The sequence below is a fragment of the Pelophylax lessonae genome (assembly GCF_965119305.1).
Source record: "Pelophylax lessonae genome assembly, chromosome: 7".
Taxonomy (NCBI): domain Eukaryota; kingdom Metazoa; phylum Chordata; class Amphibia; order Anura; family Ranidae; genus Pelophylax; species Pelophylax lessonae.
This window is the reverse complement of record NC_138774.1, coordinates 95,670,711-95,685,774: the sequence shown is the minus strand read 5'-3', so window position 1 is coordinate 95,685,774 and position 15,064 is coordinate 95,670,711. Positions and strand designations below refer to the sequence as shown.

General features: G+C 42.8%; 1 protein-coding gene across 1 annotated transcript in view; it reads right to left on the bottom strand.

The window, feature by feature from the left end:
* Nucleotides 1-15,064, bottom strand: part of SAPCD1 (suppressor APC domain containing 1) — a 120,115-nt gene that overhangs the window by 31,409 nt on the left and 73,642 nt on the right. Inside the window, exon 3 of the mRNA XM_082264439.1 lies at nt 9,289-9,410. Coding sequence (XP_082120565.1) covers nt 9,289-9,410 — 122 coding nt within the window. The remainder of the gene's footprint in view (nt 1-9,288; nt 9,411-15,064) is intronic.

Sequence of the window (15,064 nt, the reverse complement as noted above, 5' to 3'; positions counted from 1 at the left end):
AATACTGGTGTACACACATTACTGCAGACCTCTTTGTCTTAACAATAGAAGAGTGAAAAATTGAACTCCACAAAAATGCATTCCTTTTCCCCACAGATATTTCATATAAAAACTTTTAGATAAATAAGACAGTTTGCATGTTGACCTTATAGTAGCAAATTACATTTAAACTCACAATTAAAAATGTTATACATTGCAGCATATCAGTTGTTAGATGGTGGCTGCATTAGTTTTCTTGTTTTCTGGATTTTTTTTTCTGGATTTTCACCAGGTGATTCTGCCAGTCATGTCCTAGGATGAAAACGCTCACTGACTGTATTTGTGGAGGAGGTTAGGCTAAGTTCATATCTGTGTGGGTGGTGCTGCTGCGGAACCCACACCAATACTGGCAGTCGCCCACCCACACAAAGAAATGCAGGACCCAAGGACGGGTACCATTATTTCCTAATGGCACGCCACCTGCACTGGAAATTTCAACTGGCATGGGACCTGAGGTTTCCGTGCGAGCTGCGATTTCAAAAATAGTGCAGGAACTTCTTTCCTGCGTGTCACTGGCTTGGCAGCCCATTTAGATGAATAGGCTCTCATGCCTGCGCAAACCCCAGATGGGGCGGCCATACAGGTGTGAACCTAGCCTTATGGTTATCACTAGGATACTCTTCTGATTTGGACGAGTAATCCCTCTTTCTCTCCTAATTTCCATTACACAGGGAGTCATTCTGCTGTAGTTCACAGAAGATAACTGAGAAAACTGATGACTGTTTCATATATCAGTTCAGTACTCAGGAGGTTACAAGGACTGGAATTCGGGAAATTGAAATAGATATTTTTCTGTAGATTCTACCACTCTATTTCCATAGCTCCCCAACTGATTCCAAGGGATTGTCCCTGGTTAGGAACAAAGTCCCTCTTCCTCTTCATTTGTCCCTCATTTTGGATCTATATAGTTGCATATAAAATGCACTATTTATCTTTAAAAAAAAGTTTTTTCCAGTGCTAAACCATTCATCCAAATTCTAAATTGCTGCATTCGAACATTTCAAAAGCCAGTATAAAAGTACTTGTGGGTTTAACTGCTTGCCGACCGTATACTGTACATATATGTTGGCAAGGCAGCTCTCCTTTGCCGGATTACATACCTAGTACATGATCCGCATGCCGGGGTAGGGAGCGTGCCCATGCAGTGCCATCTTATGGGGTACTGGGAGGACCTGTTTATTTGGAAGAACAATCCCTTTAGGGCTAATCTAGCCTTGTATGCTAGGTACATTGACGATATATTAATTATTTGGGATGGCACACAGGAGGATTTGGCAGGTTTTGTGCAACATTGTGCAAACAACCCTTTCGGGATCTCGTTCACCCAGGTAACGGATGAAACACGTTTAGTCTTTCTAGATCTAGAACTGTGTGCGGATTCTGATGGAGGCATTGTCTCTAAAACTCACTTTAAACCGAGTGGGGGCAATGCCTACCTTCATGCAACCAGCAATCACCATCCCAGATGGATAAGAAATATCCCTTTTGGGCAGTTCTGTAGACTGCACAGGACCTGCACAAAAAGGTCTGATTATGAAGAACAAGGTGCAATCCTTAAAGAAAGATTTGTGGAAAAGGGCTATAAAGTTGAACATATTGAGGAGGCATATGTTAAATATTTGTCGATGTATGAGAGTGACATCCCTATCGAACATTTCTCCTCTACATATAACCCCCAATACACTAGCAACTCCAAGAAAAAGCCCCCTAAGGCTGGGAGTACAGGGTCAGTCAGGTTCAGCACTGTCTACAGTAACAAAGCCTTCGACATCCAACGCGTGATCCAGCGCAATTGGAAAATTCTCAAACAGGATCCAGTCTTGGGAAGTGTTTTGCCACCAAGACCCGAAATAGTGTTTAGAAAGCCAAAGGATCTGAGAAGTCAAATTGCCCCCAGTAGGGTCCGTAAACCCAAAGTCTCTCGAGGAGTATCGACATCTATCCCCTGGTTTTCAGCCTTTGATCAGAAAGGTAACTTCAGGTGTGGGGTCCAAAAGTGTGGAGCTTGTTCCTTCATGTGCCATCGGAAGAAACAAGTAGCTGGTACAGATGGGCGTAGCCATGTGATCAAACAGTTTATTAACTGTGGCACCAGCTACCTTGTATATGCCCTAATTTGCCCATGTGGTCTATTATATATCGGACGCACTATATGACCCCTGAGGGTAAGATTCGGGGAGCATAAGTGCAGTATAATTAACAAAAAGACCAAAGAAGGACCGAGAGACCGTAACAACTACTCGGTACCTCGCCACTTCTGCCAATTTCACGACGGAGACCCTACAGGGTTGAAGGTGTTTGGGATCGAAGCCATCGGTAAAGATCAGGATGACGGGGTGAGATTCCAGAAACTCTGTAAAAGAGAATCCTACTGGATATTTACCCTGGGGTCTCTAGCACCAGGGGGCATAAATGAGGATCTAGAGATCCATGGGGTTATTTAGGACCAATGGGGCGTACCGATTGGTCAGCTCCATCGATCCACACACATCCGACAGTTTTCAGGCCGGATGCAGGTGTCGTATGGCTTGCCTGTGCCATGCTCACCGTGCATTCGGTCAGTCTTATCTCTGCTTTTTGATGATAATAATTTTAATAATTTTGGTAATAGAAAAATATATATATATATCTTTTAATGGTTTTTAAAATTATTCGTTTAATTGTCTATAAATCCATTGGTTGGGTTTAAAATTCCGGAACAGCGTGGTTCCCTAGTTTTACTACCATACCTAAAGCATGGTCTCAGATAGTTTGCAATGAGCCACACAGCCATGAGTTTGTCATGAATCTGTGATCGTCAGTGAACGGTGACATCAGTTCACGCAACCTGGAGGGTATGCCTTCTCTGAATAGTCCACCTTCGGGTCAATCTCCAAAAAAGGGTGCACTTGTACACCTAGATATTCTTCTAGGGTATTAACTACTCTATTCACATTGATTTTAATTGTCTTCTCTATACTGTAACCATATAAAGTATCTATTTAGATACACAGTGTAGCATATTAATATACGTGTGAGCAATTTGCGTGTTTGTTTATTGGTTTGGCTGTACTTACAAGCTGGACCCTAGATTAAATCAGACGAGGGTCCTATTAAATCCATGTGCACATTGCATAGATGTGATGTTGCGTATATGTGTGTGGGTGCGTATGTGCAAGTGCCGGCCAGCCCCTTGCGGGCTATGTACGTGGTTGGTCATGTGCGCTCACGCACATATACAACAGGATTGCACTGTAATTAACAGTAAAATGAAGCAAAACATACACGCGGATAAAGATATAAAAATATAAATAAAAATAAATATAATTCCCCAGATTCCATCAAAAAATATGTAGTGGCCCAATATGGTCCCCCATTGAATATATAGAAGGGTGGAGGTTTCCTAATTAGAGACAGTGACAGCATTGAGGTCACAATACAGGAATAAATAGGAAGGAGCATAGTGGGATGTGATGCGGCACATTGGGGGGCGTTGCCACGTTGCCGGCGTGTGTCAGGCTAATACACAGGTGGAGAGAGTTGCCCTGGAGACGGACCGCCCCGCTGTACGCAGTTTCCCTGGATATAGGAAGTGACGTCGGCGGAAGTGACGACGAGTGGAACGCATGACGCAACAACCCGGAAGTAGGGTAGCGGCGTGCGTTCCACGGAGCCGGTGATCGGTGCATTATGACCGATCGGCCCCACGCTCCGTTACTGCCTGTGCCCCACCTGTCCAATGAAGCAGGCTAGGGGCACAGAGTGTATGAGTAACATCCTACCCCCGCTCTCATCCAAAACACAAACACAATCTCCCCCCCCAGTATGATAGAACCAACATGGGGCAAGAATGGAAAGCAGGAGGTCCATCATCATTATTATCATGAAGAAGACAAGCGTTCAGGCCGGACCAGATATAGCAGACAATAAAGGTAATAAAAAGGAAAAAAAGTGTGGGGGGACTACCAAATAATGCCTGCATCAGCTGCTCTATATAGTCAGTCCAGGGAGCGTCTGCAATGCCTGTGAGTGTACTGAGAAAGTATATATATAATAATTTTTTTACGTATTTTTTACTTAAATATCTGTTTATGGTGGTTTTTATCTGGATTTTGTTTTGCACTGTTTGTAGTATAGAGTAGAGACTCTTGTAGTATATATTGTTCCCTGTAACATGTATATAGTAAGGTATATACTCCAGCCTAGTTGTACTCTCTTGTAGTATATATTGGTCCCTGTAATATGTATATAGTAAGGTATATACTCCAGGTAGTAGTTGTACTCTCTTGTAGTATATAGTGTTCCATGTAATATGAATATAGACTATATACACATTACAGGGAACACTATATACTACAAGAGAGTACAACTACTACCTGGAGGATATAACTTACTATATACATATTACAGGGACCAATATATAGTAAGGTATATCCTCCAGGTAGTTGTCTCTTGTGTCGATGCCTGGAGAGAGAGTGTGAAAAAAAAGATAATCAAGCAGCCTGGCAGCTGGGCTGGCTGACTTACCTTTCACAACGGCTGCACATATAGAGAGAAGTTGGGTGGAGGTGGAGCCAGTCTTCTAGGTGCGTAGAGGGAGGACGAGCCGACGAGGAGGAACCTCCTCCGCTGTGCATCATGGGTCTGCTCTGCTAACGTCACTGGTTGCTAGATGCCAATCGGCCTGGCCTTAGCAACCAGTGTGCACTGAAGTGCAGACTCGAGCCACTCCGGACAACAACGGGGGGGGGGCGGCGGGGCCTGGCGGACAACGGGGGGGCCCTAGACCACCAGGTAATCTTGATTCTGGCCTCAGGCCTGTTGACAGGTAATTGCCACCATGTGTGTGGGGCCGGGCCCCTTGGCAAGTGGGGCCCCCGGGCAACCGCCGGGCATGCCCATTGGAAAAGACGGCCCTGTGCCCATGCCGCCACCCCCCCACCCAGCTGTGCTGTAGGAACCAATCAGCTGGTGCCAGCACCCGACAATAGGCTTCAGAAACTACCAAAATGAGCCCTGTGTAGGTAAAAAAACACAGGGCTCTCTTCTGACAGTAGCAATGTGCTGTTTTTTCTTTGTGCAAAGCATGAAATAAAAAACAGCACATTGTTTAGTAATAGCAGCACACACAGTACACACTAACACTTAATCGCCACACATTTAACCCCTTGATCGCCCTAGATGTTAACCCCTTTCCTGCCAGTGTCATTAGTACAGTGGCAGTGCATATTTTTAGCATTGATCACTGTATTAGTGTCACTGGTTCCCAAAAAAGTGTCAGTAAGGTGTCTGATTTGTCTGCCGCAATATCACAGTCTATAAGTCGCTGATCGCCACCATTACTTGTAATATAAAAATATATACAAATTCTATAAATATATCCCATAGTTTTTGGACACTGTAACTTTTGCGCAAACCAATCAATATTTTGTGTTTTTTTTTTAACCAAAAATATGTAGCAGAATAAATGTTGCCCTAAACTGATGAAGAAATTAGATTTTTACATTTATTTTATCGCAGAAAGAAGAAAAAAATATAGTTTTTTTTTTTATTTTCAAAATTGTTGGTCTTTTTTTTTTTTTGTTGATAGCGCAACAAACAAAAACCACAGAAGTGATCAAATACCACCAAAAGAAAGCTCTATTTGTTCTTGCTCTATTAAAGTAACGAAGTGCCATATGGCAACAAATGGCTTGGTCATGAAGGGGAAAAAACCTTCCGGAGGTCAAGTGGTTAACTAATTATTATTTTTTGTATAATTCTCCTTTAAGGAGGCGTGGCACGGGGTGTGTTCTATGCCTACATACTTTTGCTAAAAGGTGTCCCTCGTTCCCATCTCAAAAAATTGGGAGGTATGTCTATATTTCTTCCTGGCCATAGGTACTCAGAGCAGCCATGCTTGGAAAGGAGAGGGATAGATTCGAGCAGAGGAACAGCTCTAGGAGTGGTTTCTATGGGCCGGTTTGCATGGAATAAGGAAAAGGAGACAAACTGAGCAAAACTGCAGCTGGAGCCGCTGGAGCCGCTGGAGAGGCTCTACCCACTGCCTGGAAAGGTGAATGAGGGAGCTGTGATTGGCTGTAGGCAAAGTCTAAGGAGGAGCAGCCAGTCCCCCATTTGAAGAGCTACAGGAGCTGCAGGGACTGGTAGGACATGGAGTCCCCAAAAGTGGAAGTGCTGTACAGAGGAGACTGTGTGGGACTACAAGTACAAGGAGATGAATAGCTGCAGGAGGTAAAACATGATTGCTAGCCTGGTTGCTAGTGGGATCTGTGTCACAGATCTGGACTGAACTGTTGTACCTGCCAGAAACCACTGATCAGGAAGGACCGCTGGGTGTGTGCAGCGGAGGGTGTCCTGAAGCAGAGGGAACCAGTGAGCTCTAGGAGAGGACATCTGCACCCAGAATGTTTCCAGCTTTGCCCAGGATCACTGCAACCATGTTCAGAGCTGCTGCTGTAACCTTTAGAGACCACCTGATCACAAGTCCAGTGTTGCAGGCGCCCAAAAGAGAAAAAAAAGGTGTTGCAACAAACTTCAGAGTGGTGAGAGGCCGTTGGCCTCTCCTTGCTATATTTCTACCTAAAGAGACATCACAACAAAAAATAACTCCTCCTTCCTTCTGGTACCCTGTGAAATTAGGTTTGATAATATCGCATTTGTAAAATGTTGTTATTGCTATTTGCAATTGTTTGCGGTTATTCTCACTGTTATTTGCTCTACTGGGAGTGTTGCATGAATAAACCAACCTTTCAGCCTTGGTGTGTCAGTGTGGCGCTGCCTGGAGGGTCATTGGCACTGGGAACAGGGGATCCCCAACAACAGTGGCTGCTTTAGGGGTAGAACTACAAGTATATGCCATGCCCCTCCTAGCTGCCCCTCGCTGAGATGTCTACAACTAGGCCCATTGGGGTAAAATGTGTAAGCAGGGGTGGCCTCTAGGTGGGGCTCAGGGGGAATGTACTATTTGGTGCAATAAAGCAGTTTCTAAGAGTGATGTCATTGATGTACCACCTATTTGTTATGAAAAGCTATTTTTTTTATACTTACAGAAAATATTCTTAGCCTATGAAAAGAAAATGAATGTAGCCTCTGCATCCAAGGGTTGGTAAGCTGCATATTACTACATTTTTTTTTGGTTTTGTATACACTTTAATTCTATGCAGGGCAATTACAGTTGGAAGATAACATTGATAATATGATTTTTTGCTGTGGAACCACAGTGACACTTTCAGCCAAATATAAAGCACTATATATATTCAGGCACATAGATAGCCAAATTATTTGCAAACTACAAGCAGAAAGACAAATACAGTAAAACCTTGGTTTGAGAGCGCTTTGCAAGACAAGCAAATTTTTAAAATAAATTTTGACTTGATATACAAGCGATGTCTTGATATACAAGTAGCGTCATGTCACAACTGGGTATAAAAGAGAAGAGAGGCGCCTCTAAGTGTAGCAATATTGTTACATTTAACCACTTAAGCCCCGGAGGATTTGGCTGCTAAAGGACCAGGGGTTTTTTTGCGATTTTTTACTGCGTGACTTTAACGGACAATTGCGCGGTCGTGCGACGCTGTACCTAAACGAATTTGACGTCCTTTTTTTCCCACAAACAGAGCTTTCTTTTGGTGGTATTTGATCACCTGTGCGATTTTTTGATCACGCGCTATAAACAAAAAAATAGCGTAAATTTTGCAAAAATAACAATATTTTTCAAATTTTTTTATATGAAATTCCCCCAAAAAAAAAGTAAAAATCAAAATTTTTTAACATTTTTCGGCCAATTTGTTTTATGCTACATATGTTTGGTAAAAAAAAATCGCAAAAAGCATATTTTGATTGGTTTGCGCAAAAGTTATCGCGTTTACTAACAAAGGGAAAGATTTTTGTCATTTTTGGTGTTTTTTTTTTTTAACGCGTAATGGCGGCGATCTGCGATTTTTTTTTCGGTACTGCGACATTGCGGCGGACAGATCGGACCCTTGACTGACATTTTTGACACTTTTGGGGTTACCAGTGACATTACTGCAGTAATCAGTGCTATACATATGCACTGTTACTGCAAAAATGACACTGGCAGGGAAGGGGTTAACTTTATTGGACAGGGAGGGGTTAAGTGTGTCCTAGGGGCGTGCTTTCTACTGTGTAGGGACATTCCTATTGGTGTAAAAGCAAAGATCAACCGTTCTACATAGTAGAACAGACAGATCTTCACTTTTACACAGGGAGAACTGACAGGCAGCTTGTTTACACAAGCTGCTCTGTCTTTCTCCCTTCACAGGAGCGATCGCAGTGTGACTGGCGGACATCGAGTCCGCCGGTCACACGCACTGACTTGCCTGTGAACGAGCCGCGGCGGGCGCGCGCCTCGGCGGGCGCGCGCCCGCCCGCGATAGGCTCGCAAGTCAGTGACAGGCAAGTGACGTACCGATACGTCACTCTGCCTGGCCGGGGCTGACCGCCGCAGTATATAGTCGTGCGGCGGTCGGCAACCGGTTAATGAAGGTACAACATATAGCAGCTCACATGGTTGATGATTAAGAGGCACATCTAAGTATGCAGGCATCCGGGGTAAAGCTGTCCACATAGACTATCTTCTGCACTGCCATCTTCATCACACCCTTCCACGCTGCGCTCCACGAGCGATTCAAAGTCTCGCTTTCGGATCACTCTACTGCAGGGTAGTCTTCCCAATCACATTTGCAGACTGACAGTGGTGAGAGCCAGTGGTTCAGAAGATGGTCTATGTGGACAGCTTTACCCCGGATGCCTGCATACTTAGATGTGCCTCTTAATCATCAACCATGTGAGTTGCTTAGTGTTGAACCCTCATTAAATGTCCCCATACTGCTACACTTAGAGGCGCCTCTCTTCTCTTTTATACTCTGTAGCTCCTGCTGGATTTTGCTTCTAATCCCCTTGTGGAGGCGCCATTTGTGGATGGACATTTTATGATGACACAACCTATCACATTGCTATAATCTTTGTATATGGACTATAAACTGAAAGACTTGTGGATAAATGGTTGTGGAACGAATTATCTGAGTTTCCATTATTTCTTATGGGAAAATTTGCTTTGATATAAGAGTGCTTTGGATTACAAGCATGTTTCCAGAACGAATTATGCTCGCAATCCAAGGTTTTACTGTATAACAAAACAATCTATGTTTGCTGCTTGCTTTGAATGTGCACATAGAAAACTGGAATACGAATCACATTTACTCTCTGCAATGTTAGTTATATTTTTAAAAAATGGGTCTTAGATACCATATTATAATCGATGCCACTAGTTAAAGTATGCCGGCGTATGCGCTGCTCTTGCCGTGTCAGCCGTACGGAGGAGGGGACATCATTGTGGATGCTCTGGGATCGTGTAACGCCTTTCGTACCTGAAAGGAAGAGAAGCGTATTAAATCTGACATATGATTGGTATATAATGGACTGACATTTTTATAAAGAGGATTTTTTTTTAAGAGGTTTGATATGTCTCTGTGTGTAATTAATGTTTCTCTCCATCTGTTCCTATCTTACTAACCTGCATCTGTTCGAATGAAATTAAGAGTTCATATCAGGGCTTCTTATGGACGGATTTTTATTTCTAGGACTAAAGACACATGGAGCAAAGCAACTGTGTCACTAGACAGCAAAATGTGTAAATTGTATCATGTCCAGAAATTCACGTTTTGTTGCTGGATGCATTAAAAAGGTAAATAAAGTATATCCAAAGCCAAAATATTGCATGGCGTGGGGAGGGGTTAGTAACCTGGACACATTTTATTTGCTGTTTCTCTGCTAAGTAGATTCACCCTCCCTATTTGTTCCTGGTGAGTACTGTCACTGGGACAAACATTTATGAAAAATCCAAAGTGTCACCATTGTCACCCAAATAGGATGAGAGGAGGACTCTTCCAGTAGGGACATTTGTTCCAGTGAAAGCCAAGAGGATATTTTCCCACACTTTAAAGAGATTTCCTCTCATTTCCTCCTGTGTCTAAGAACAGGAAGTTAATAAAAATGTGTCCAATGAGACATGGATACCAAAAACATAAATGACTGAAGCTGTAACCAATCACTACTCTATGTTAAACCTAAAGTGATAATATAGCCTATTTTTTTATTTATTTACAATAAAAAAGAGGTAAAACTTACCTGCAGGGGTATTGCACAGAGCGGCCCCTTGCCTCCCCTTCTGGTGGCCCCTGCTGGCTCTGCCCACTCCTTCTTCCTGTGGGTGCCTCTATAATGAAATGTGTGCTATGGGGATGCAATGTGCTGTAGAAGAAAGCGGACCGCTCAATCCCCGCAGTCAGGGGTGGCGAGAATCCGAACTTCCGGTCATGGCAGTAGACCGGGAGTGACGTCACCCGGCTCCTCCCGATGCGTTGTGTCACAACCAACGTGACTTGCTCAAGGATAAGAAAGTCACGTTGGATGTGACGCAACATGTCGGGAGGAGCCGGGTGACGTCACTTCCAGTCTACGGCCGTGACCGGAAGTTTGGATTCTCGCCACTGCTGACTGAGGGGATCGAGCGGTCCGCTTTCTACCACTGCACATTACTTCATGCTACTGTAAGTTGTAGATATTTTTTAATAAAATTGTTATTTGCTTACTACACTATGAAGTCCTTTCTCCATTATACCCCTCTATGAGAGATCCATTAAGGAGACCTATTATCCATACTATGAGCTATTGATCTGGCAGCTGCAATACCATTATTGGAGCCATAAGGAGAAGTTTCTCATTGTAAACAACACTTGAGTTATTCAACATTGAAGTGAGCAGCCACTGCACCCAATGCTGGATTTTTATTTTTGGAATTAGTTCACACCGGCGACACTATTGGATTGATTTGTACCACGTTTTTTGGTTTTGGATCACCATTATTATACATCTTTCAACACTTGCACATGGACTTTTTATGAACTTATATTGACTTTATTCCACATTTTATTAGATATATTTATTCATTCATTCATTTATTATTTATTTATTTATTTATTATTGCTTTATATCACCATGTTAATGCACCAATGTTATGATTTAATGGTTATTATCAATTAGTGATATGTATTTAATGTGTTGACCTCTTTGGAATCATCGCCAATTTACTCACAGATTGCACTTTAATCATATTGCGATTCATATATACATAAAAATAACAACATAGCACACTGCACTACATGGTGTAAGACGATTGTCGTCCATGTCATAAAAAAGCTGAATTATATGGTACGATTTAAATAGGAAAGAAGTATTGAACCGTCTGTATAGGACATGAATGCATCCAGATATGCTTGTTTCGTGTATTCACCCTACTTCCTCATGAGCGGATGCATCAAATATCTGCGAAAATACATAAATCTACCTATATGGTTTAATGTTCTACCCACACATTGGGGAAAGAATGTAAATGGGAGAAAAAGATTATCCATCTCTAAAATATTCACATGTTGGCACATGTCACGAGTACAAAGCATGCTATACTACAAAAAGAGGGCCACTTGTGATTTCTGTCCTGGGAACTGTGGTGACAGAGGCCCTTGTAAACTCAAAATCAACATCACAAGCGGCCCTCAGTTTACAGCATAGTGTGCTTTGTACTCTAGCTGATATGTGAGTATTTTATTAGAGATGGATAATCTTTTTCTCCCATTTACTTTTTTCCCCAATGTTTGGGTAGAACATTAGACTTTATAGGTATATTTATGTATTTTCGCAGATATTTAATGCATCCGCTCCTGAGGAAGTGGAGCGAATCCACAAAACCCGTTGAGCATTTCTGGATGCATTCATGTTCTGTACAGACGATTCAATGCGTCTTTCCTATTTTTAATATTGACTATTTTTCTAGATATGCCGCACATGCCTCATTTAAAGTCCCAAAGTCCTTTTTTTTTTTCATAAAGACATAGGGATGAAGGCGTATGTTTCTATACTTTAATTTAAAGTCCCAAAAAGAAAAAAACCCTTTTAGTTCACCTGTGTCTCCTGTAAGGGCAGTAAGTGAAGGGAGAATAGCTGCAGTCCAGCTGCTCTGGATCACTCACAGGACTCAGGTAAGTGTTTGGGGGGGGGGGGAGGAGGAACAGTTGGTAGGAGTTACAAAAAAAAAAAATTTGGTTTAGAACCACTTAAACAAATAGCTTTAGATACACTTTAAGATGTTTTCCATTTTCAGAGACTCTGGGCCCATTCAAACCATTCTAAATGACACCCCAACACACGTCTGTTGCAGCACGCAGCAATACATGGTCATACACTGCCATGCACTGTGCTACACTGCATCAGGAAAAATATTGCAGGTACAATATTTGGCCTGTTCTGGTGCTTTGGTAGCCTTTTCAAATGAATGGACTGCCTTAACACAATGCACATTATTGTACAAAATAACGTGCTGTTAACACACATTCATTTATGCAAAGCACCAGTGAGAATGGAGCTACAAATTCTCCACACACACCCCTTTGCTGCTAAATGGAGGGATGTGTTGCTCAGCTCCTCTACCAAATTAGCTTTTTTTTTTTTTTTTTTTTTTTTAACAGAGCGGTTTTGAAGCTACCACAAGTCAAAACTGTTTGACTTTGGTAATCCTCAGAAACCTTGCTCTTCTAGGGCTGAGGCCTAAGTGGGCTTGTGTCACCCAGCCTTGGAAACCAATAGATTGTCATAAGAATGTTGTGATAGTCAAGGGAAGTTAAGTCACGATGACAAGCACTGATAGCCTTGAATATGCTTGGAAGAACTTCTAAACTTAAACTTTATTAAACATTGAACATAGGGGCTTTAGAATATAAAATAGCAGTGTGTACAGCAAGCTTCAAGCAGATCTTAAAGTACAACTAAAAGTCCCCTGTATGACAATCTAAGCAAATACCAAATCCAGTTACTATGTGATGCACAAGCCTCATAAAGTAAACAAAAACTTAATTTACCTTCCATGACTAAAGCTGGGTACACACACAGATATTCATGAATATACTGATCAGCGTTCGTAGCCATTGGCTGTAAGCGCTGACCGAATGTTGATTTTCCAACATGACCATTAGACAGAAGCCAGTCATTAGACAGACAGCTGTACACACGGACCAAAAGTTGGTCGGTTTCTGCTAAACTGGGTGATTTTCAGCCCGTATGTACCAGGCTTAAGCCAAATCCTCTGTTATTTGTATCTCACATGCTCCCCCTCCAAGAGACTGCAGCTCACAGTAGGAGGGTTTCAGCAGCAAAGACAGTGCTGTCAATCCAGAAAGCAGTGGGTTTGACTAGGTGTAGCCAGGTGTTTATGGACAAGCTACAGGCCTGTGATACAGCAGTGATAATACTGATAGCCATGCCCATTGCCTATTGCCATATATTTTCATTCCACTGTGGTGCAAGCAAGCACAGCTTAGATGAGGCAATTATGCCCTGAATCCAGTAGTAGTGCAGCATTGTTGTAAGGGGACTTAGAGAAAATTGTAAGTGTAGATACACTTATAATTAAGAACTACAACGCATTTTGTTTGGAGGCCATAGTTCCACTTTAAAGAAGAAGTATCACCAAATTTCCAAATTTGTTTGGAATCCCTCAGCCAGGGTACTATGTGCATGGAGCACTTGGTCCTGTTCTCATTTGTGAGGTGGTAACTGAGCTAGTGAGGTCGACAGCTTGTTGTCTGTTCCCCACCAGTCTCCAACAACACTACTCAGCAGGAGACAAAGGAGGTGTGAATGACAGTGCTCATCTCTGGCAGCTGATGTGCACTGTCATTCACCACAGTGGGGGGAGGGGAGCCTGTCCACCCAATGCTCTTGTGTATGTATTTATAGGGAAACATGTACACAGGAATGTCAGCACCAGTGGGCAGAGTGAAGAGCTTTGCTCTACATAGTGCTGTACTTCTCTATCTCAGATGATCCTGGCTGAACCTGCCTGCCCCATCTTGTCAGCACCGCAAACGATGCGTTTACAGTAGACTATTTCAGCACAGCAGGGAGAGAAGGGAGTGGCTACAGTGCTGTACTGTAGCAACCCAATAGGAATGCCCATAAATTGGGCTGCAGCCTGGGATTGAGCTGAAAGCCAGCAGAAACAGGAAAATATGTATTTTTATTGTGCAATGCAGCAACAGATCAGAATGGGACAAAGTGCCCTATGCAATAGATCTCCTGCTGGATTCCACAACGATTTTGAAAATTTGGTGACACTTCTTTTTTAACCACTTCTGGACCGGAAGGTTTTACCCCCTTAATGACCAGACCATTTTTTGCGATACGGCACTGCGTTCTTTTAACTGACAATTGCATGGTCATGCAACGCTGTACTCAAACAAAATTGATGTCATTTTTTCCCCCACAAATAGAGCTTTCTTTTGGTGGTATTTGATCACCTCTGCGCTATAAACAAAAAAAGAGCGACAATTCTGAAAATGTTGTCATCATTTTAGGCCAATATGTATTCTGCCACATATTTTTGAAACATAAATATTTATTGATTGGCTTTCACAAAAGTTCTTGCGTCTACAAACTAGGGGAAAGATTTATGGCATTTTTATTTATTTATTTCTTACTAGTAATGGCGGCAATCAGCGATTTTTAGCGGGACTGCGACATTGCGGCGGACAGATTGGACACCCAACTGACACTTTTGAGGGGACCAGTGACATTACTACAGTAATCAGTGCTAAATATATGCACTGATAATGTACTAATGACACTGGCAGGGAAGGGGTTAACACCAGGGGCGATTAAAGGGTTAAGTGTGTCCCTAAGGGATGCTTTCTAACTGTGTGTGTGGGGTGGACTCACTAGATGAACATAGAGACCTGTGTTCCTGAATAGCAGGAACACAGGATCCCTGTGTTAATCTGTGACAGAATGGTGGTCTGCTGTGTTTACATAGGCAGACCGCCGTTCTGTCTCTATGGGGATTGATCGCGAGTGGCCCACTGATTGGCTATCCCTCTGGCCAATCAGTGCGCGCTCCCGCACAAGCCTCCGGCCCCCTACAGGTACGTCATTTCTCGCAATAGAGCCGACCTGCCGCACTAAAACTACGGCG